At 36.3% G+C, this 24,259-nt stretch overlaps 1 protein-coding gene and 1 long non-coding RNA gene across 3 annotated transcripts; both read right to left on the bottom strand.

Annotated features, from left to right (window-relative positions):
- Positions 1 to 1,994: 1,994 nt before the first annotated feature.
- On the bottom strand, positions 1,995 to 4,755 carry LOC136750594 (uncharacterized). Its single transcript, XR_010816904.1, has 2 exons — positions 4,387 to 4,755; positions 1,995 to 2,472 (listed from the first exon to the last, which is right to left on the bottom strand). It is a non-coding gene; the product is annotated as an uncharacterized LOC136750594 (long non-coding RNA).
- A 6,143-nt stretch (positions 4,756 to 10,898) lies between these two features.
- rbm28 (RNA binding motif protein 28) lies at positions 10,899 to 24,064 on the bottom strand. Of its 2 annotated transcripts, none has more exons than XM_066705211.1 (19): positions 23,695 to 24,064; positions 23,446 to 23,589; positions 23,076 to 23,170; positions 22,910 to 22,985; positions 22,521 to 22,613; positions 22,012 to 22,083; positions 21,499 to 21,604; positions 21,144 to 21,346; positions 20,531 to 20,594; positions 19,549 to 19,658; positions 18,764 to 18,837; positions 18,446 to 18,581; positions 18,210 to 18,274; positions 17,916 to 18,074; positions 16,887 to 17,036; positions 16,010 to 16,084; positions 15,664 to 15,908; positions 14,660 to 14,777; positions 10,899 to 11,895 (listed from the first exon to the last, which is right to left on the bottom strand). In XM_066705211.1, exons 1-19 carry the CDS (start codon positions 23,810 to 23,812, stop codon positions 11,758 to 11,760), a joined length of 2,241 nt encoding a protein of 746 aa, XP_066561308.1. In that variant the 5' UTR covers positions 23,813 to 24,064; the 3' UTR covers positions 10,899 to 11,757. The 2 variants fall into 2 exon arrangements, with proteins under 2 accessions (XP_066561308.1, XP_066561309.1); XM_066705212.1 differs by having other exon boundaries at positions 21,499 to 21,606; positions 22,017 to 22,083.
- Positions 24,065 to 24,259: the final 195 nt, after the last annotated feature.

Here is a 24,259-nt window from a genome sequence, read left to right as displayed (position 1 = left end):
GCAACAATTCAAATCTTTGGGAAATGTCTGAGTCATATTCAGTCCTTGGGAGATCCTGTCAAGTAGGCAAAAGCAATTATAATTATGTTGATAGGTTATATTTGCTTCCTTGTTGGTTAGTAACCCACCCAGGGAAATGGAGGGAATGGTCAAAATCATGATTTTAATTTTCTCATTTTTTTTTTTTTATAGTTCTCACCAGACCTAGATCCTCTAACCAATTCTTAGATTTCCCCTGTGATGACAATTCAAATTGATCAGACTTTTCTCCTTCATACTTTTTATAACCAGTGTCTATTTCTATTTCTTTGTGAAAGTACCAGATGAAAAAGCAGTTCAGGAATGCAGCTAAAACATATTTTTAACATTTTTACAGGGCTTGAATAAAAAAAATATATATATGAAATACATGTAATTATTCTTGAAAGATTATTATTCTTCAAAGACACACACACACACACAAATATTAGAGAGTATTGTAAACAAGCTACTTTGCAGATAAGTTGACATTTGAAAATAGTTGTTTTTTAAAGCAAATTGTATAAATATACATGATATATTTTGTTCTACTTGCAATAAGCATGAGCTAAATATTATGAATGGGTTTATGTGCATAAATTATTGCAGATATAAATCACGGCAAACAGATCTTCATTTGTTAAATGTTGAAACACCTTTCCAGAATATCCTACAGATAAGTCTATTAAGTCTATAAAAGTCTATAAAAGTTACATTACTGTAATTACCATCTTAAAGCTGCTCTGAATTTAAACTTTTTATTTAGCTAAAATGCATGATTGTGTTCTTCCCTCTTGTGGCCTATGTGTGTAACTTCAGATATATAAGTGGATTGCTTAATTTTGGGAATACAGTGAATAGAGAAAGAACAAAACATTGCAAGTTATTTCCTCTTCTTAAATATTCAAATCATAATTATAAGTATATTGACAGGTTGTATTTGAAAGGGGTGTGTTTAAGAATGCATTATTTTATATTCAAACTTAGGAAATGTTACAGACAGGCATTTTATTAAAATATTGGTAAGAGCAAATAAGGAGGAGGAAAAAGCTCAAACATTCCATAAATTGGAGTTGGGGAAAAACCTTAAATTAATACACAAAGCAATCACATTTTAAAATAACTGGGGGTTTAAATGAAGCAATACAATTTGAAACATAATTACAAAAGTATTCATGCTATTCGAGAAGAATTCAAAATAGTAATCATGTCTTCCAGCATTAGTCACTAAATAATGTGATTATTCCAGTGTCACTAGTCATACATAACAACTGTTTCAAATTAAAAATCACTTGAATAAAGTGAGAGAAGCCAAACTGACTGATGTACAGTAAGACAGTCAACTTATTTTTTCACGGGCCCTGTAACTGAAAATGCAGTTTCAACATGTATTGCTAAGGAACAAACAGTTTCTTTTTAGACCTCGAGTCAGCCATAAGCTGCTTTTCCTGCCTGTTAGCCATGAGAAACTAAGTAGTGCACACCAAGCTGCATCTTCTACTGGGGAACATAAAAGCAGTGGTTTCATTTCAGGGACAGCTGTAAAATGCATTCTGTTAAAGGCAATACCTGAACAATACGTGTTTAAACAAAACAAGGATTAGATTTCCACAATGGAAAGTCTGTAAGAATGTAAACATGTAAATGGGTAACTAATTAAGTAAATAAGTAAGCAAATCAAACACAAATAAACAGTTCCAATAGTTACTCGTTTCAATAAGTTGAACAAATTAATTCTTCAGTGCTTCTTAGTAAACGCTAATAAACAGCGATTTGCCAGAATAATGTTACATATTGGGAGCCTTTGGACTGTCAGTGCTCAATCATGATGTATTTGAACACCAAACAGCTTTACCGTTTTAGTTTTCAATATTCCCATTTGTATGCAGGTTTACATTTTAAAATCCACTGCAGTGCTACAATTGCAAGTGTAAGAAAATGGAACCTCCTGTACAAGTGACTGGAACTAAGACAAATCAGGTTCATATGATTTATTACAGAGGCCAGAACACAGAGCAGTATTGTATATACAGGTATATGGAGTACCCCAACTGTTTCTGTATTTCTCTTATTTTGGAACAGGGTCAGGTTGCATATTGTCAGGATTTTCATCATCCAGATCTAAATCAATTCAATCACCTGTAACTCAAGTTGCTCCACTCCTATGTTTTTGAATAATTGTCCTCTACACAGAAAGTGTTTTCAGATGGCTGACCCTTTTAAACAACTCTTGTTGATGTACATAATTTTCACAAATTGATATTGGAAAATCTTATTTGTTACATTGTAATCATGCTTATTCAGATATGGATATAAGTCCCAGTGCACTGTTTTTTAGGATCTGTGGTGTTTATTGCGGCCGCTGTTGTTGATTCCAATTGACGTTGTAGTCAGGGAAACACCCGCCTTGATGCTGTCTTGTCCACTTCATGGTCCGCAATACATGAGTCGTATCTGTAAAACATCAAGTGCAGTATTTATTTTTTTGTCAGTAACCAGCTACTGTATGTATAATTAACACAGCTTAAACTTTTTTTTTTTTTTTTAACCTGTCCCCCTATCCTGAATTTAAGAAGAGAGTCAAACCCTCATCTCACTGTTTGGTCTCTTGGTGGGCTCAGTTCTTATAGTCATCTATAGGGCATGGGAATTCCTGGCAAATGTCTGCAGAAGTCTTTTCCAGATTGCACTGTGGCCTGTTTCAGTGCTGTGTTATTGGTCCTATTCAACCTCCTCACCACTCCTGATGAGTGAGGATGATAGGGTGTGCCATTTCTGTGTGATACCGAAATAAATATTTTATCTTATGCCCCGTGTCGTGTCCCTCTGTCACTTTTTTGACATTAGAGAATTCCCGTCTTGAAAACACCAGTTCCCACAACACTCGAGCTATGGCATTAGCCGTGCTTCAATTTGACTGGAAACATTTCTATGCATTTTCTGAACATATTCCACTACCGGAAGGTAGTGGCACCCCCTTAACCCAGTGACAATGGTCCCACATAATCAGTTTGTAGGTTTATCCGTGGTGCTTTGACTGCCAAGGGTTGTCCCAACAATGATTTACATTTTTGTGGGCTGGGGTCCATTTGAACATATACCACACACTGGTCACATACTTCATGAATTGTTGTTCCTCATGAGACTAAGTCTAGATTTATATTAATTTGTGGGATTTGTAACCTGCTCACCTCCATTACTGGTACTCAAAGGAAAATGAAAAGAGTATTAATCCTGGTTTCATCATGCTTAGTGTTATAAGCAGTGACATCAAGCCAGTAATTAAGCTACTCCTTCCGGTATTATACATTACACTGTAAAGTTAAGGTGGGCTGGGTGATTGTAAAATCTACATCAAGTATCAAAACTATGTTAAGCTTGCCAGATGTCTATTTTTAAAACACCCACGCTTAATTAGATCTCTATAGAGGCCCAACACCTCTATTCCTTTAAAAACGTATTTTCCTCATGTTTAAGACTACTGTCCTTAACAGCAATCCCATACTGTAACATGATCATATGTATTCTTTGGAATATCCTCTTTACTTGAGCAAAAGGAAAGGGTTGGGCTGAGGAGATCTCCTGCTCCTGTCTGTTTCAGGGCCTGGTGATATTTAGCCTTCTCTGCCCTTCTGAACCTCGCTCCTTAGACCAGCAATCTTTTTTTCTTGTGACAAAATCTGCCGCAGTTGTGGCAATAACCTCGGTTGGCGTTATTAAATTTATGCCTACCCTCTCTTGTCACTTTCTTAATGCATTTCGGCTCAGGATGCTACATAGATCATGTCACCCCGTCTCTGTCTTAGGTTCATTGCCATTTGTGTGGCTTAATTTACTATTGGGTCATACTGTTGAATGATATGAGCAAGGAAAGCCAGATAATTGCACTGGGGATTCTGTATACCAGAGCTATGGCTGTTACCGGTGCAAATGCTACAGATACAGCACCTTTCCCTAAAACTTGTGGATTCTTTACACTTTTGGCCCAAATCATCTCATACACACCTTGGCATTTTTCCAGTTGCTTTCATAGACCCGTTATCAGAAATACCAGCTTCCAGATCCCTGTCTTAATACAACTTTTTGTGCTCATAGTTTGCTAGTATTTTCTGCAATAAGATACCATTCTGCCCTTCCTGCATCAAGTTCACTCTCCATTTCTCCATTCTTTTTTCAAAATTTCTATTGCTTCCCTGTGCTCTTTCTGAAGCTGCCTCCAGAACTTCTTGTAAGGCAGTAATACACAGTGAAGTATTACAATCTGTCCCTTATTTCTCCCTTAGCGCTGAGGGAAAAACCTTTAGAATGCTTAGTTTAGGTACTTCCCTTAATTCTTTCCCTACTTACAAATGTAATAGGTATACTTACAGGATATTCAACGTAAGATTCATGGTCCGGCAAAGAAGGTGATTTCCTGAAATGGCTTCCTGTCTGGTTGCATCTTCAACATGAAAGAATTCTGGTTCCAGCCATGTGCCCTTTCTTGTCCACCAGTTATATTCTTCCAAAAATGTGTGGTTCGGCAAAAAAAGGCGCTTTCCTGGACGGGCTTCTTGTCCTTTTTGTACAAAAATGGAACCTCCTGTAAATGTGACTGGAACTAAGACAATTCAGGTTACTGTGATGTATTACAGAGTCCAGAATATAGAGCACAGTATACAGGTATACTTGGTACAGCGAGGCAAAACTGATGCAAAAAGTTGATGGATAAGTCAGCTTTTATGAGTTGAACCCGTGTCCAACTCCACCTTCCAGAGTGACCACCCCACCCACCCACCCGAGTAGTCAATGGCAGCATATCCTATTCATACCAGAGACCACCCCCACCTCAGCCATCTGCATTTACTTCCTGTGAATTAGGACAACACCCAAGAACATTTGAGGAGAAGACTTTAAACTGCTTCAGTTTTATTCCTTACACAAGAATGGTTGCAAATACAACCTGTATTGAAAAGTTTTATATCAAATCACGATCATATTGTCATTAATTAGATAAGACAGTTGGTTGACAGATGTCTCCTTTATGGCGTTAGTTTAAATTGTTCTATTCACAAACTTAAAACAGAACACATCTGTGGTCAAAAGTATTCTCACACATAATTTAACATGGTGTTACGGAGTGTGTAAACCTTGACAATACATTTGTTTGTTTTGTTCCCAGCTGACACAAGCTGGTCTTATGTTAAATCAACCACTGTGGAGTGTTTACCTAATGTAACAGATCTTTTCTCTGCAGTACTGTGTAAATCAGTCAAAGCAAAAAAGGGAACTTGTACTATACACTAGCCTGATTAGCAGGGAATTACATTTCTTTATCTACTTGGGGAGTCAATTAAGATAAGAATGAATCAGTTTATTAGATCTCTTAAATACCTCTACAGTAATTACAGAGGAGTCACGTGTAGAAGCCATCAACAATTTGGTATGTAAGTTAATGTATAAAATATAATTGTTATGGGCTATAGTTATAGAATATAAATGATTTTGTTAAATGGTTGTCAAGCTTATTGGTCTGAATGCAACTGTGCTCTGGCATATTACTTTACTATTTAGTTCCATTTCAGTCAGTGTGCATATGCAAGAGAAGAAGCAATTTCATCAATTCTACAAGTCTTCTACAAAAAGAGGCTTTACTTGTTCTTCAAAGATCAAGATATTTCTTTCTATCATGTAATTTCCTAGATTTTTCAGCCTGAAACCATGGAGCAAAGGACACATAAAGCTGAATATGATGAAACCTGCAGTTCTTAACACAAAGCAGTGTAATTTCTCTTCTGAAAGTGAAAGCTGGTTCCTATTCTGATGATCAAATGGAATATTAAGAGGAGAACCCTGGGTAATAATGTCAATGTTGGTGCCAATTCAAAACGCTTTTTGCACAGGTCTGATTCCCTCTGAGCCAACTTAACACACTGCGCCTTTGGCTATTCCCATATCTTGTCAGCACGGCTCAGGAGATGAAAATCCCTCCACTGTTTGAAAGCAAATCTTTAGGCTTTCGGAAAACGAAGAACCCTTTGACATTCATTAAATCGTGTAGGGCAAACGAAAACCTAACGATAAAAGCCTTTTCGAGCATACAAGTCATGAAATGAGAAAATAGTACTTTTGAAGTGTTTGTTTTAAAGGCCACCATGTTGTCTGCTCAGGTTTTCAGTGATTCCTTAAACAATATTGATTTATTTGTGAAGTGACTAGTGAGCTGAGGTGGAGGGGATGCTTAAATGTGCTGTTTAGTTTCTGTATAAGAGTCTTGTAAATGGGAATTTCTGACAAGGCAGTGATTGTTTTGCTGCCTTCCATTTTAAGATTTCTATGGACATATTCACTCTTCAGATGACAGCATCTACAAGACAAAGACACTCCTGTCATGTAATCATCACCCTGGTGTGCATATGTCCAGTGAAAATAAAAAGACAAATCACTGTAACATTTCGAAACATGAGAATGGTGGCCTGTAGCAGAAGCAGTAATTGCAGTAATTTTCCACGTTTTTACAACGAAGCACGTAGAAACATAGGCTGAGAAAGCCAAGCCATCTTTTGTAAGGAAAACTAAAAGGGAGGCATCTTTTACTAATGAGACCCGGCAAGAGAGATGGCAGGCAATCAATAAAAGCAAAAAAGCCATATTCAAAAACAACAAACAAGTGCATTTAAAACACAGGCCAAACACGACGACAAGATCTACTGCTTCAAACATGCACAGCTCTCAATCGATACATCATGCGACTGCTCTTAAATTGCATTAGGGTGAATTAAGATTGTAGCTCGGTTTAGACTATAAATCATTCCAGGACCACTGGGTAAGTCTCAGTATGTACACTTGGAGAGCAGAAGTGGGGTCTGTGACCATATTTACTATAAGAAAGCATCAAGTGTTAATTTATGTAAGCCCATAATATACATAGAATAGTCTAATATGCCCATATATATTCAAACCACAAGATGTTTGACATAGTCAACTTTGCAACAGATTCAAATGCCCCATTCCTTAAAGTCTATGACCAGTGTGTATAGTTTTAATATTCAGAGCTTCTGTGATAATCTTAACATGACAGAGGCCAGCCATAAAACAATCCAGCTCGAAGCAACGGATTTAGCTCCAGTGTGCTACTTTGACTCTTAGATAACATGAAGAGTTGAGTTTTTAAACGAGTGAAAAGTGTCTGCAATAAATTTCAAATTATAACTTTTTCCGAGCACAAAGGAGGCATTCATTGCTATGACTCAAAATAGTAACACATGTAGTTCATTTTCACATTTCCCCTGACCTTTTCATGTTGCATTTTGGACTCGCCTCAGTCAAATCCTCTATAAAGTGTTTCTAAACCTCACAGTTTGGAATAGTTAACGATAGATCGATTAAATCTGGTATAAAACAAATAATAAATCTTGCCAAATATACTGTATATATGCATGCACAATAATGCAACTGCGCTCAATATTTATGGTTCCATAGAGGGACCTATTATATGCAGACATTATTGTGCAACAAACAGATTAACCACCCCGTTTGGTCACAGTAATATGAGAACTATGTGAAAAATAGATTGCACATATTTGTCAAAATCAAAATATAACCTCACATATTTGCCAAAACGAAATGTGTTCGCTAAAAAATATGAATATACAGAGATTTATTTTTAAATGCAACCCTGTCGAGCCGTTTTCCCCTTCCTCTAGAGCATTGCCCTTCTTATCAAGAACCAGTCACAGCAATCACGTGAAGTCAGAAGCCCAGGGCTGAAATTTGCCTCTACTGATCATAGATGACATTCCAGGATTCCCAAGTTAAAATCAAGAGTAAATAATACTGAGCACTATATTGCCTTATCACTTGAGCCAGGTGGTGAAATGGGATGAAGACAAGTTTGGGTGTGAAGGAGGAAATATTGATTTTGGTATTCAGAATCCCTGCAAGGGACTAAAGACAGTGAAAATACAGACTAGTGATTATGTGAGAATTGCATTTGGATGCCAATGTCTATTGTGTTGAGTATCATTTATAAGCTTTACGTTAGAACATTCCTTCTGCGTGGAGTAATGGAGATGTTATGAATTGTTCGGCAGATATCGTCATTTCCACTGCAGTCTGGAAATCCTACATGAATGAACGTATAGGTCACACATGTATCAAACCTATTACTGCTCAGTCTGGTTATAACATGATTTTGTTCCTCTTAAAAATGTAAATTACACTTTTTCAGAGCTGTATATGTCTGCTAATCCAATGAAAAGTTCTTACATTCTTGCTCCTAACAAGAAAGTTAAACATGCCTTTGCGAAACAGTGCAAAAGTACCCCTTATGTTGTCACATTTAAAATTACCCTTTAAATAACAGGAGGATCCCGTTACTAAAAATGTACTAACTGCAAGATGAGATCCACTACCTTTCCTTTCACTTTGAGCTTCACATGTTTTCATTCCGAGCACAGTCTAGAGAAAATCCCCATTTAACATAAGTGCATAGTAATACATGCACACAATCAGCAAAGAAAATAGCAAATAAGACTATAATTCAAATTCTCAGAAGGTATACCAATGGCTGGAAAACAAGATATAGATTGAAAATACAGGCAGGGAGTATTATTAACTGGTATTCAAAAACTATAGTACCTCACAGATTTAGGAGATATCACTGTAAATAAGCAAGCCAAACAGCATTCACATGTGCTATGTGGGAAGAACGTGATAAGCTTTTACAGCAGATAGCATAGAATTAAAGGGAAAAAAAAGGAAAAAAAATAAAGAAAACCCTACTACTTTATACATTTAGTATTTCTCCTTCACAGAAAGCACACAGACAAATCTCATCTTCTTTTCTTGACTGTTTGTTAAATAGCTTTGGAATTTCCAAAAAGCAGATAAATTTTTCAGTGTGACTAAACGCTTTTTAATAGGTTAATTTCTTGTGCCGAGATGAATCACATTTTTTTTTATATGAAGATGGTTACAAATCAGACCATATATTTTGAGAGTGAAACTCCCGTTTAGCCACAAGTAGTTAAGAGGAAATAATTTCCCCCCCCCACTATTTCAGCTGAGCTTAATTGACTTCCCAATAAAGATTTTGCTGACAGAACAGTATTTTTTCCAATGCCATAGATCTCCTGTACCACGTTAATCTATTTCCAACATAGCAAACTGTGCAGCCCTACATAAGGAATAGTCTGACTAGCAAATATCTTCCGCCTAACTTTTGTAAAATTTGCTCTCTAGTCTTGACTTCAACAGATGTTGCCTTCATATATTCTATAGTAAGAGGCAGGTGCTACGTTTGCATAACAATACATACTGTCATGAGAGAGAATTTACAATGAAGGCCATATTTCATTCAGGGCCCAATTTTTTTTTACTTGAATCTAGTTTATGGGGGGGAAGAGGAATTATAAAAGATCAAAATAAAAGATTCTTGGAACTGGTCGCTGTGTACAAGAATGTACATTCATGAGAAATGTGACTATTCATCGCCTGAACTCAAAGTCAGGTTAGTGCTATAAACATTCTACTAACACTGTTTACAATTACATATAAAACGCTTCACCAAGAGTAGCATTTGACACTCATCTTCAGCATCAACTATATAAAATGCAGTGAAATCATACCACAGCCAAGCTGGTTTCATTTAGCTTTGTGGAAAATAGATTTGTACAACATGTACTAGAAATATAAGTATTAATACTTATAAACTAATAATTAAAAAAAACGATATTCCCCCTAACTCATTACGTATCCGACATGAGAGAAGGCGACTATGGCTCATTCATACAAGGTTAAGGATTATTAGGCCTCTTTTGAGCAGAGACTGCCACTATGTGGTGGCTCATACGAATCAGTGCTTACACAAGCCTGACATTTTTCCCCACTGCAGTTGTATGGTGCTCGGCTTCATAGACTTTCACAGGTGTCACTAGGTATACTAGGTATGGTATTTCCAAGGGGTTCTGAGTGACTATGCCTATGAAATACTGCCCAAATAGTGAAGACTTACAAGTTTGATTAGAGGTGGTGCTTTCCTGTAACCCACCCATTTATTTTATTTTAAATTGACTATTTATTTTGTTTTTCAATATGGATAACTTTCTGGCATATCCAATTATACTACTATAACCAATTACCCAATAGACTTCCCTTTAATATAAATTATGTATTCTTAACATCACAGCTTTCTAATCCCCAAGCCAGCTTGGCAGGTTTTCTTTATTAGGAACGGCTCTGCTTATATACCCAACTGAGAACAAAATGAGAGAAGCCAGCAGTATACATAGAGCCATTGAAACGCAACAACCAAATGCAAATGAAGTGCAGAGTGGGGCCAGCACTATAAGGAGTGCCCTATACGGAGATACATATAAAGCATAAAAGCTTGAGTAATAGAATTGCCTGCAGCCATAACTTTACAGGTCTTCATGCAAAAGGCTTACATCAGGTCAGGTCAAGTCAAGTCAATGTATTCTAGTATGTCCAGCTTAACTTATATTTTTCCAAATCACATCAACAATTCAAATGATGGTGGCTGCCAGGATATCATGGGATGCACAAAGCGACATTCCAGTGCGTTTTTAAATGTAATCCCTCAAAACAGATGCAGGTAACAGTAATACTAGCAAAAGCAAAGACACAGACTAAGGCCAGTAAACAACACCACAGCGAGGAGACCTAAAAATCTCAGGAAGCATCAGGAGGGAAAATACGTAAAAGCACAGAAACCATTCAGTGATGAGTAGTTTTGGATTGCCATGACAAACAAGCCTGCTGCGCACGGAGGCTTTCGTCAGGGTTTGGAATTGACGATGCTTTGTACATTTGTTTTCTCAACATCAAGAACAACCCTCAAAGTCTAAGCAGGAATACACAAGAAAAATAGCAAATACAAATGTTTTTAATAGTTTATTCCTCTTACAGCAAATAATGAGTCAGGACATTTGGACCACAGGATGGGGGGAAAAAATCCTATATGTTTTTTTGTGTTTTTTTGTTTTGTTTTGTTTACATATCATACAATTTTTTCTTAAGGTAGAAATGTTTCAATAATGTAATGGTCTTTTAAATGTATTTTGTAAAATATTCTACCCACCATTACAAATTAGGAGGATTATTGCAAAGGGATAAAAAGTATTAAAATTTGTATACAATACAAATATATTTCCAAATCTTCTGGTCCTCTTGGTAAAACAACATAAAAAACAAAACAAAAAAACACCCTGTCCATTCTTGTCTGATGCACTTATGTATATAGCAGACATGTATTGGGAGACAGAACATACAAATTACGTTACCAGCAGAAAACATTTAACATGTTGCGGAAAACTACTAATTATGACAAATCCACTCCTCTGAAGAAATCGTGATAGAGTGTAATAAACAATATTTGTATCTTGGTTTAATTTGGAATCTAGTGCAACTTCTTTGTGCGACTGACTTATCCAAAAAAAGCTCTGCAAAAAAGATCGCTCCCAATAGCTTGCTTCACTTTTACCTGGCATTCAAAAGATTCCTTGACATCCTGTCATTGTACATTCCAGGTGGTGTCCAGTTACATGCTTTCAACCGTTCACAAAATGCACTCTTTTTTTTCCAGTATTTGAAAGAAAGAAAAAAGTAGATGGGGAAAATGCTTTTAAGAAATCTCTACATTGTAGACTTCTACGTCAACAGCTAACTGGATTTGATCCAGGGGCGAGCAAATAGGTGACTTTAATGGAGCCAAAGGAAAGCTTTTCAGCTTGAAGAGCATTAACCGCTGAACCATTTGCCCTTTTTCACAATAGATACCTTGGGATTCCCAATAAGTTTTTTTTTGTACTGTTCCACAAGACTGTCAAACCGATCATCCTCCTTACTCCTGAATGTATTCTTCTGCCTCTTAGGAGCCTGTGAACAACAATAGGAAATCAGATAGTTAACAACAGCTCACAGTCCTTTAATATGGCAACATCAAAGCATAGATTCTGACAAACACAACGGTTATAATTGTTTCAACTTTTATACAACCTTTCCTGAGGAATGTCAAAGGATACCACATGCTACACTTTAATATATTTGGTAAATACCTGAACTACTCTTACCCAAGTATAACGTGTAGAAACAAATTAACTCACCCAATCTGATTGTTTTTTCTAAAGGCTGAAGAAAACGGTTGTACAAATACATCGTATCAAAGAAACATGCTTTGTTCTTCAATTATAGAAAAAAGCAGCAATACATCTCCTGTATAGTTATGGGTAATGGTCAACTTACTTCTTTTAACACAACTATCTTGCATTTTAATGTAACGTCGTCAGTATGGGTTCATTTGAAAGTGTAATATTTGAAAGTTTGATGATAACAGTTTGTTATTACGCACAGCCACTTACTTTCAGATTGTTATATTTTAGAATCCATTTGAGGTGGAAATTGCAAGATGTGTTAAGTGGGGAAAAGAATATGGTTGAATGCCAGAAAATGTTATTGACTGAACTTCATACAGGATAATGAAAACCTAAAGTCCCCTAAAAAACACCTTAATAATAATAATAAAAAGGTAAAGGTGGAATTGACAGCATTGCATGGATCCATCTTCATGTTTTATGCATGCTGAATAACCTTTTAAGGTATGCTTGACTGATATTTTATTTCCTTGTAGAACAAAACAGGTCATATGTGGAAAGTGAATTTTACAAAGAAAATTATTAGTAGGAACCCCAGGTGAGTCACTATCTGGCCAGAGAGACTGCGATGATATTCCACTTGGATGCACTGATCTGATGAGGTAATCAACAGATTCACCCTCCGAGAAAACACATACACGGGGGATACGGATGATCCTACTTTAAAGTCATTGACTTCACGCTCCTGTTCCCGAAAACCAGGATTGACGCTCACGTGCGGTATGACAACTTAGGAAGGGATTTGGCTTAGTTTACAAAACTTCATTATACCCTGACAAGCAGGAGATGCAGGGTACCTCTATGGCTTTCATAAGACTGCTTTTTATGTCAACTGTAATACCTACAGCTGTCATTCAATGTAAACGTTGGGGGTAAGGGCCAGGAACATACAAATAATTAATGTTAAGTTGGCCAATTCCTTTTAGTGTGTGTATATGAAACTTTTTTCTGGTTTGGACCAGCTGAAGAGGTGCCAGACTAGTTTTCTGATGCGATTATCTCATCTGATTAATGCACCCAAGTGGATTAATATCACAATATCACAGACTGGGAAATGATGCATGCTAGGTGTTTGCTCTGTGAAACAGACACACAAAGTGACCTCATCCTCTGCAAAAACATCTAACGTCTAATAAGACACAGCTGCGATCTAATTGAAAACAATGTGGGGAACTCAATATGCATACTCAAGCTGTGAGGGATACACATTGCCCCTCAGATTTTGAATTTTTGAATACTGTGCCAAAGTTCAAACGTGATACCCAGAAGATACTGATAAGAACAATTTTTTTCCAGCAATTTGGGCATGATACATCATACAAGCCAACCTCATATAAAACATTACATATACCTTAGTTTTACTCAAATTTGACTATATATGGTCATTCCTAACAAGTTGTCAGGGAGAAAGCAAGCTACCATTCACCACGGGACAGACACGTGGGCCCTGTTATCTTTCTTTCTTGTCCGGACTTTGTAACTTCTCTGAGACTGTTCTCTGGCTTGTCTCTTGGACCTGTTCTGTGCAGCTGCTTGTAATCAATTCCTTTTGATTGACCATACATCTCTCTCTGGATTATTTTCGACTATTCAATAAGATATTAAAATCTGCAGGTCAGTAAGCCTGCTTAAAAACATTTTATGGTCAATGACTTCTGAACCACTCATTCAATCGAGCTATAATAACTAGAATATTCTAATGAAAAGTAAAACAATGGTAACTAGTAAGTGATACATTAATTTCACCCTGATTGGTTGTATGTGAAAAAAATACTAACAACTCCAGCTGGTTCAATGAAACACAGCAAATACAATTCCATAAGGGGCTTATCATTAAAACGGTAAGTTCTTGTATTCATTGGCTTCATCAATAACCATCAACATGCCATTTTGCAATTGTACAGAACACAAGTAAAGATTGATCACTGTAGTAGTGGGTGTCTTGGATAACCTATTTAACATTTTCTCTAGTTTTGATTGTCAAATTCACATTATCTTAAATTAGTATTCTAAAATTGCAAGAAAGGTCCCCCGAAGCTAAAGCACTAATTACCTCAATTTACGTTTTTGTAAAAATTGTGTAGTTTAAATTCTGCTGGTAATCTTCCCTTCATCTGGCCTCGGTAATAATGTCCTCAGGCTTTTGTTAATGCACTCTTAGCAATAAAAAATATAAATACTGACATGATGGTAGTTTAAGATTTCAGCTGGTGAGCTGGATGGATGCAAATGCAAAATTACTTCATACAGATACTTTCATAAAATGTTAGTTACATTTGAAAATACATAATTTAAAAATATGACATGAGCATGAGAAAATGTGTAAACAAACATATAGTTAGAAAAGGATGCTTGGCAATTACAATTACAATCATTTTAATGGAATACTTGCAATCATTGCCGTACAATTATTCCTCTTGCATTTGTATAATTGTAAAGTGTGGGCGTGTTATATGAATGAAGTGAGTTACGATTGGAAGCTCATTTACCTGGATTCTCTGTTGGCCTTGTTTTTCTGCAGAGAGGGAAGAAAATCTATCCTTTCTGCTTGGATGGTTTTTGGGCTTCTGTGGCTGTACCTGGAGCTGTTTTCCCTTATCTCGTTTTCTAAGAGCAAGAAAAAAAAAACATGAAAAAATTACTTTCAGTAACAATGTAATTCCATTTGGAGAATTGGTTGGTTTTAATCTGACTATTACATGTTTTGTACTCCCTTTTTCAATATCCTCCTCAATGTTTGTATGTTTAAAATACATAAATAAATCTTCTACTGAATAAACAAACTTCTCAAGGTTGTATTCCTCCATTTCCTTGTGTATAGTTCTCTGTATTACACATTTTCATCATGCCTAATGCAATGTTTTAATACTTTCAAATAGCACAAATTATGGTACTCTCCATTTCTTTGTGGGATCTAACATTCCACAATCAAAATGAAGATAGGAGTTTGGGTTAAGTGGAGAAAAACATTTTCATAATAAAGGGTTAAAAAGATTACTTCAGACCCAGACTGGTGAAGTGGTAAACAAAGTCTGAAATTGCTGCTTTGGGAAGATTCGTTTTCCTAGAAATGAACTGATTACATAATCCCGTGCACTACTTCCAAATATTTTCAAGTGTAATTTCTCCAAAGAGAGTTCAGAAGTGTGGGAGTAAGTTTCATATTTAATGTGCATTGCTTCAGTGCTAATACATGTTTGGCTAATTAGCTGAAAATGTACACCTCTAAATCACAGGAAAAATAATTATTCTAGACACTTTAATTAAACATATGTACTTTTCTAGTGAAGCAATAGAATTAGGATTCCATTTACACCACTTAGTGTGACCTTTGACATCCTTCAGGAATGACATGTTAGGTTAACAGCTTAAGAACAAGAGCATATATTCTTTAGTATAGAAGATAATTACGACAAAAACTAAATGCAAATTAAAATGAACACCATATACAATCTCTTATATTAATTCAACACTTTAGACAATTTAACATTACCTAATTTTTGGCCCCTTGTGTGAGGGAAGGGGTAGGACCTTCCTTCTCTTCTTGCCATCAGGCAGTTCCACGTTTTCTACCTCTGGCTTGGTTTTGAATCCTGACCAAAGTCCCTTCTTTCCTGCATCCAATTCGCCCACCAGGCAAGGGGCTGAGGCGTTACCCTGCACCTGTTTCTGAATACTTCCTTTGTGCTTGGTTTCCTTCTTCTGATGCTCAGTTCCTTCTCCTTTTTTCACTATTTGCTATTAAGATAAAATATATACATATACATATATACATTTACACATCACACTGAACTGTAGTACTTGCATTCTGACTGCAGCTAAAATGCAACGTATCTTACCTTGCTCTTTTGTACTCTCATTTCCTTTATTTTTAGCTTCTTACTGTCTTCCAGAGAGAATTCGACAATCGGCCTCTATTAAAAAGGAAAAAGATCCCTGTTTAAACCTGTTTTATCAATATCTGCATGGTTTATAACACTTTTGGAGGTAACTTTAGCGATTTAGCCAAATATACAAATTTAGAAAGTTTCCATCAAAACACATGCTAAGGAGAGAAAAGTCATACTTCCAGTTAGAAGCTGTTGCAGCTCTTTTGGTTCTGTGATTAACCACATTACAGCTTTAACCATGTTTCATCTGCTTGAAAACTGTAAATGGTCCAAGCTTTGATTAATTTAACGTTGATATTTATCAAAAATAACTTAAACATGCATGTGGTTACATCCTCATGAGCATTACCTATACTGTGAGGCAGTATTTAAAATTAAAGTGTGATTTTGAGAATGTGAGAAAAAGTATAGAACTCTAAAATGCTTTGGCTACATATTCGTTACTTTCACAAATACTGCAGAATTCAATATGAAAACATTTGTAGCGACTCATAAGCCACTTTCAAAGACAAGAAACCTCATAAGAAAAAGGTCACAATAATTAGACAAATTCTCTCCTTGGGTAGGTTTTGCATCTCTAATGTTCTTCAGCGTGCAGCTCAGAGCAGATGTGACTTCAAATGGAACTTATACAGCAGAAAAAACAGAATGTTTCCATATTTCTACTTAGCGTGGTTGTCTTACTTCTGTGTTTCCTAAACCACAAATTATAGTCCACGAGGGAGGCATTAAACAATCCATTAGGAATTTTAACATGATTCTTTCAAACAACCGACCAACTACTTTCATATCTGGAAAACACATGTACCATATGAAGTTTACAGACCTTCTCTGGACCAAATATGTCAGGATTGTTGTTCAAGTGACGGAGGGCCCTCAGGGCATGCTCGTGTTCCTGGAATTGAACAAAGCCATACCCCAGGGAGCGTCCCACTACCTTTCCCGGCTCGGGCTTCCTGTCATACATCACACGACACTAAAGGAGAAAAAAAATCAAGGTGGAAAAGAGAAAAGACTGTTTACATGGGTATATTTTCATTAGCGAGCTATGAATAAATACTTCAGGTTGTTGTGGCCGGTTTTAAAGGCATATTTCCGAGGCTGCACACACTTGAGGGTGTTGACAACAGAGGAACCTGCATGTCTCATTCTAGCTTGAAAAATCTGTAGTTTTTGCTAATATGCACAATGGTTCAAAAATAAAGATTGTAAAGAATCAAGGTCATTAATAAGCATTTTGGATGATTCTCATGCATTCTGAAAAAAATACCATAAATAGTACAATACTCCTTCTAGTGGACAACCTTATTATTACAAGAGTTATTAACCCGATTCATTTGGTTAAGGAGTAAATCCCCAATGATGCATTCAAAACTATTTCAAAGACAGTCCAGATTATAATCTAATTATGTCCTAATAATAAACAGTCTGGGGTCCAGTACAAACATGAAAAGCCATCTATTCTAGCAGTCTATTCTACAATTTACACAACTTTAAACATCCCATATGTTCACATACAAGGATTTTATTTATTTATTTCCATCTTTCATTAGACGTTTTATATATTTTTTTACGATAAAACAGCCACAGTATCATCTGTAAAGGAGAGAGTATAATGTCCAATTACTTAGACTTGAAATAAATTGGCAAAAAAATACAAAAGAATAAACTTGTAAATTATATGCCAGAAAAAAAATGTATAAAAACTATATCATAGAGACCCGATTACACTGAATTTGAGTTTTGACATTTGAGGCCCCCGGAAGCAGACCAAAAAGTTCAACTATTGATCAAACTTGGTTAAAAAGCTTCTCAGCCTCCTCAGACTTCACTGAGGCCAGTCCAGCTCCCTCACCTCAGTGATGCGCACACCCTGGCCTCCTCCTGCTGCCTTTAAACACAACATCCTTAACCGCTTGATGTCCACAGACTTGGGCAGGTTGTGGACGCACAGGCGGGTTTTCGAGACAAAAACATTAATATTGCGCAGCTTCATGCGTTTCAGTTCTTCAAACTGAAAAGAAAATCAGAGTAGGTGTCAAATAGTCAATTAATATAGTAAATCATTTCAATAGATGTTTTAGTGCTGGACATATGAGTTACAACACAATTCATGCAACTCCTAAATAATTCATAAGCAACTACTCACTCTTGTTCTCTTCTCAACATCTGCAGCAGAAACTCCTTCGGCTGCTTTGGTTCCTGCTCGGATTACTGTCAAGTCAACATGGAAATTAATTTACACAGAGAAAAGGTGGCCCTATTTATAAGAATTAGCATCATTAGAAGACAATATCTGGAGGCAGAATTTCTTGGCAACACATAGTTAAATGAACTCATGAAAGGCTTCCCAATATCAAATGTATAGCGTTAATGAATACTCACAGCCTTCTCTCGCTAGATACAGATTTCTGGTTCCAGTATGCTCTTTCTTCTTGGTGTCTTTCATCTTCACCGCATCCTCTCGACTTACTGCTAGCACAATATTTAACTTGCGCCCATCCACTCGAATTCCACCCGTCTAAAATGAGAAATTATTATAAGAACTCCGTTTCTTGAATGTGTGTCTTAACTAGAAGCTCCACTAGCTAGTGTAAGGAGACAAATGCTGAAAAAACTAGCATCTAATATCATGTAACTATTCCAATTTCAATTATACAAAGCTCGAGTAAAATGGCTTTTTATCATAGATTTTCATCTCACCTCAGATTCATCCTGGGATGCTTCGACACATTTCTGGGCAGCTTCTTTGGTCTTAAACTGGGCAAAGGCACAACCTTAAGAAAGTGTCGAAATGTTCATGTCATAAGTATATTATTCAGAATGTACTTGTAACTCAGTAATTGTTCCCCTGTGTGGCTCAGCTCTCCTGTTAAATCACACTTTATATCTAGTTTTCACTTGCTTTACATTGCTAGTACTTGTGTTGTTTAGATTGATTGCCCCTATGTCCCTTTTGCCTGAGCTATTAACTATGACTTCACATCTTGTCTGCAATTAGTAGCTCACAAATCTAGGATGTAGGACTTGTATTAACTGTATATTTTCTCACTTATGTCATTTTTAGCTTGTAATTTGTAAATCTGTAATTGTATACTGTATTGCACGTTTATAATGCTTTATAAGTCGCCCCGGATAAGGGCATCTAAGAAATAAGTAATAAATAATTACAACAACATAACCCAATAACACTGTCAAATAAAAAATATCGAGTACAAGCAGCATTTTAATAAATGTCCTATTATGTACAGATTTGTATTTTGCTGATCTTTGCAAGGATAAAATTCAATTCCAATGAACGTATCTTTTCCCCCGCAAATTAATTAACTTTACAATTGTAATTGTGTAAAATGATATGGGATTTATAGGAGATTATCAAGTATCAACATCACCATTTGTGGTGTGGTAAATTCTAGGGGAGAGAGAACACTGGTAAACATTCAGGGCTTTGAAATTAAAATATGACAGCATGCATTAAGATAACTAACCTTTAGAGTGGTCAGTATCTGGATGAAGCACAATGCGAATGTATTTAAGTTCTCCAAACTGCAGCAGAACTTCCTCTAATCCTTCCTCTTCTGTGTTGAAAGAAAGATTTCTGCAAGAATTTCAAACATCAGGAAAAATAATAAGTTAAAACATTGTGTCTTTTAGAAGGCATCTTTATCCAAGCAAATTATTATTATTATTATTTTATTATTTTTATTTCTTGGCAGATGCCCTTATCCAGGGCGACTTACAACATAAGTGCCAACAAAGTGCAAAAATACAGTGAAGTACAAGGCATCAATCATTACAAATTCAATTTAGCTAAAACAGCAATTCAAAATAATACATTTTACAAATTCCAATTTACACAAGTACAGTAAGTGACTTCCTACATCCTGGATGGTGAAAGCTAAGTGCTGTCAAGATGTAGGGTCACAGTCAAGGGCTACGGGAAAGGGAGCAAGGAGGAAAACAATCAGGAACGCGAGAAGCATAATAAAAACTGTGAAGTGCTATCTAGCAGGGATAGAGGACTAATATTACAAGTACTGTTGGAAGAGATGCGTCTACAGTAAGTGCCGGAATGAGGTCAAGGACTCTGCTGTTTTGACTTCGGTGGGCAATTAGATCCCACCCGCCCAAACACTCATGGACACTGTACAATGTGTGCCCAACATTACCAGGGTAAAAGATACTGTTTGAAGCACAGATAGTGAAACATTTCTTTACATGAAGAGTTGTTGGGGTCTGGAACAAAACTATTCCACCATGTATCTGACGATGATCAAGAAAATGGATGGATAACATTCTGGTATTGACAGGCTACTAAAAAGCAAATGTTTAAGATAAAATGGGACAAATTAGCCTCCCATTAATTAATTATTTATTAGCAGACACCCTTATAATTACCTCCTGATGTCCTTTAGAGAGCTGCCATGCATTTGTATGAAGTTATGGCTGATTGAAATGAACTCAACTCACCTGATAAATACGGTTTTCCCTTCATGGGCATCTGAGGGCAGGGGCTTCTTTTTGACAGGACTTACTTGAAACAAAAAAAATAAAAACAATTAGCTGTTTATAAAAGAAACCCTCTAAAAAGGCTTTATTTAAATAAAACTTTAAAATGAAAACGTATTTTAACAAATCTTGCGTGAACGACACAATCTGATGAAAGAAATGTCACATTAATCTCACCTAAAACACATCCATGTTAACATTTCAAACTTTTAAAACACTTCAAGACAATGTTTATATTAGTAGCATTAAATGCCTTCAATGTGTGCTGCAGTCTTCTCCTTATATTTTCAGACAACAGATTAACTGAAAAACCATTAGATATTAAATTATTGTAAAGCAAATAAGTAGGTACCAGTTTTTTAATGCATTAGTCTGAATGAGAAGGATTAGATGACATTACACCAACAGTGTTCTAGCTTTAGAATATTTTTAACAATATATAAAGATTTCAATAGAAAAAAGAAACTCAGGAATAAAATGCACATGCCACCTTAACTAGAAATAAAAATAGCCAGGTGGTAATAATTTGCAGCAACTGTGCTCATTTTGTTTCACATTGTATTTTTTGTTTTACCATCATCCTCATCTTCAGATCCACTCAGATCAGAGTGAGAATCATCATCATCATCGTCGTCATCATCATCATCATCATCATCATGATCATCATCCATATCTTCATCCTCCTCTTCCTCTTCACTATGATCAGATGCACTTTCCTCGGCAGGACTCTGTGCTTCACCATCACTCCCAGACTGCATAGGTGGCTGTTTGCCAGGTCTGAAGAACAGGAAAAGCTCATGAAAACACCAAACACAGCCATTTAAACACTCACCACCAAGGCTGCTGAAGGAAATATCCAAGCCTTTTGAATGTCGTAATTAAAATGAAAGCTCAAATATTACCAAAAAACAATAATCAAAATTGCATACTTGGACTTTGGAAGGGTTTCAGTTTCTTCCTCCTCCTCCTCTTCTGCACTGTGCTCACTGTCAGAATCATGGCTCTCTTTTTCTTTCACCTCTTCTTTCTTAGATGCTATAAATAATGGGGGGAAAACATTCTAACCGTCACTTCTCTCCATCAAACTGAAAGAAGTAACACATTTTATAGTTTTCTTTTAGGATAAAAAACAAAATAATCTAAAACACACAGTTGATGATAAATATTAATAAGTTAAAAAAAATCTAAGTATAATAAAATATAGCTATATTTCATCTTATTGAATTCTGATTTAGTCAAGAATTTGAAATAAGCCATTATACAAAGCCTATGGGTGAATAGCACAAAATAAGAATGGCATGAAAAACTCTGAATAAAGTGAGTTTTCTTTGTTTGCCTTACTGATGCATTCTAACGCCAAAAGCAAGCACTTCTAACAAGATTTACGAAAAGCCACTTATTAAAAATGCCACTGCTGTGAATCTTCAAGATGAAAAGATTACCTGAGGAGGAGGATGGCTGTGTAGCAACAAATTTATCCTTCGCCACTGCCCAGTCAACGGCCACCTGCCTTCCTGTAAAACAATTTTAGGATTTGAACATCAGTGAAATGCTCATTCAAGCCAAAGTCTTCCCTAAAATGTTAACTAAAGGTATGAAAAATATACAGCTCTGGAAAAAATTAAGAGCCCACTCCAAGTTCAGAAATCAATGTTAAGTGGCCAGAGCTGTAGATAACACTTAATACATAGAAATACAATTAAAGGTTCCACAACTGTTAATCCAAAGTTTTTAAATGCTTCACTCCACTTATCAATATACTATAGCTCATTACAATATTCATTTCAACTCCTGAATCACAGACTTCTACACTTTACTAACCAAAAAGGAAAATCAACAAAAATTACAATTCTAAATATGTTCTGTGTGCCACCAGTTTGATCCACTTCTCCCTAATAAGGAGCTTTACATTTTATTCCTTGTGTGAAATATGGTATCCTGCTTGCCTCACCTTTGACCTCCTTCAGATTTGTTGCATTAAGGGCTTTCCCAGCTTCCAGGACATTCTTAAACTGGACAAAGGCAAACCCCCGCATTTTCCCATCTGCATTGAAGAATGTAAACAGACTGTGAAACATGACAGATTGATCGATATGTAGATTTAAAATTAAAATAAATATGTACATATTTTTTATACAAAAAAACTATGTGCGGTTAATTTAACTTTTTTTATTGATTATACTTCTGCAATAATACATTTAGATTTAGGGTGTTTTCTGCAGTACAAAAGAACCAACAACACAAACACAGAGGAAGGGTATCTGGATTAAGAATCTGTGTCTCAGTTCTGCATTGAGCGCTGGGCTAATTCACTCCATGATCAGAACTATCTTCAATTACCTGGTTTGCGTGGAATATTCACTTCTAGGACTGTTCCATATTTAGAGAATAACTGCTTCAGATCATCTTCTGCGCACTGCAAGGGTGAACAGAGTGATTCACTTCAGATTAGAGAAAGCAGACAGAGTCTACAGACCACAGAAATACACCAGTTCAGCTCATTTACCATAAAGCTGAGATTTCGAATTATCAGCCTTGCTTTTTTCTTGGACTTCTTCATCGTTTTTGGTTTCTGCTCTTTCGGGGCTGACTCTTGGGACACTGGAACAGCAGACAAGACAGCAAGTTAATGGACAAAAGCGGCATTTTCATTTTGTTGTATATAAGTTACATAAAACACATACAGTATATAATTCAACTATCCATACCATGTGACACTCATAATCAACATTCATTGTGTATGCTGCGTTCTAAAGCCAAGTGTTTTCTGTCAGTACAGTTACTTTGGTGTCTTTAAATTTAAGTCAACTTGACCAAAATGCAATGTGAATTAAGAGAGCGCATTGGGGAGTATATAAAGGGAGGCACTGACTGACCATGCTTCTTCTTGTGTTGCTTTTTCTTCGCCAGTGCCAGCGTGATCCTCTGTCCGTCATACTCTCTGATCTCTTTCAAAGCCCTCTGTGTGTCCTCTTCCATGGAAAAGGTAACATAACCAAATCCACGGCATTTCTCGGCACCTGGATCAACCAAAAGGAAAATTAGCTCTGTACAAAAAAGCGAAGTGTTTGAATGCTGGTGTGAAGCGAAGCCTTCTTGTAACACGAAAGGGTCGATTCACTTACCTTTCTCTTTAACCACAAAACAATGTTTCACCGGTCCGACATCAGAAAAGATTTCCTCCAGGCGATCACTTCGCGCTGACTGGGGCAGATTCCTCACAAATACAGTTGAACTAGCCATTATTTAATTATTTAACACAAACGTCCAACAAACTAATAACAACAAATTGGACACGGGTTTTTTTTGTTTGTTTTTTCTTATATATTTTTTTAAAGAATTCAAAGCCTTTTTTTAGTGAAAATAAAATGGAAGGCCGTAACGAGCAAAAAATAAATTAAGTTGTTACCATTAAATTACTACTTTTACACGTTTTCATGTGTACTGCATGTTCGTACATGGACGCCGCCATCTTCAAATTCAAAGTGTCGACGGGATATATGTCCGACCCACTCCACGACCTCTGACACATTGGTTCCTGCATAGCGTTGGGTAAATGTATTTCTCATAGTTTCTCTATCTCTGCTTTAGAGGCAGTTAAAATATAAGCACGCCTGTTTTTAATTCCTGCCAGTGTTTCATTAGAACAGCAAGGCTTAAAATTGCTACTGAAAATTATAGGTTATAATT

Source organism: Amia ocellicauda, chromosome 5 (genome assembly GCF_036373705.1).
Source record: "Amia ocellicauda isolate fAmiCal2 chromosome 5, fAmiCal2.hap1, whole genome shotgun sequence".
In the NCBI taxonomy this organism is placed as follows: Eukaryota; Metazoa; Chordata; class Actinopteri; order Amiiformes; family Amiidae; genus Amia; species Amia ocellicauda.
This window is presented reverse-complemented; position numbering and strand designations above follow the sequence as displayed.

What these genes read in the sequence shown, in the direction of transcription:
- rbm28 (XM_066705211.1), bottom strand. Translation starts at nt 23,812, where the DNA reads ATGGCTAGTTCAACTGTATTTGTGAGGAATCTGCCCCAGTCAGCGCGA. An exon ending in ATCTGAAGATGAGGATGATG is followed by an intron (nt 20,595 to 21,143) that starts GTAAAACAAAAA and finishes TTTTGTTTCAAG; the next exon opens with TAAGTCCTGTCAAAAAGAAG. An exon ending in CACAAGGGGCCAAAAATTAG is followed by an intron (nt 14,778 to 15,663) that starts GTAATGTTAAAT and finishes TCTTGCTCTTAG; the next exon opens with AAAACGAGATAAGGGAAAAC.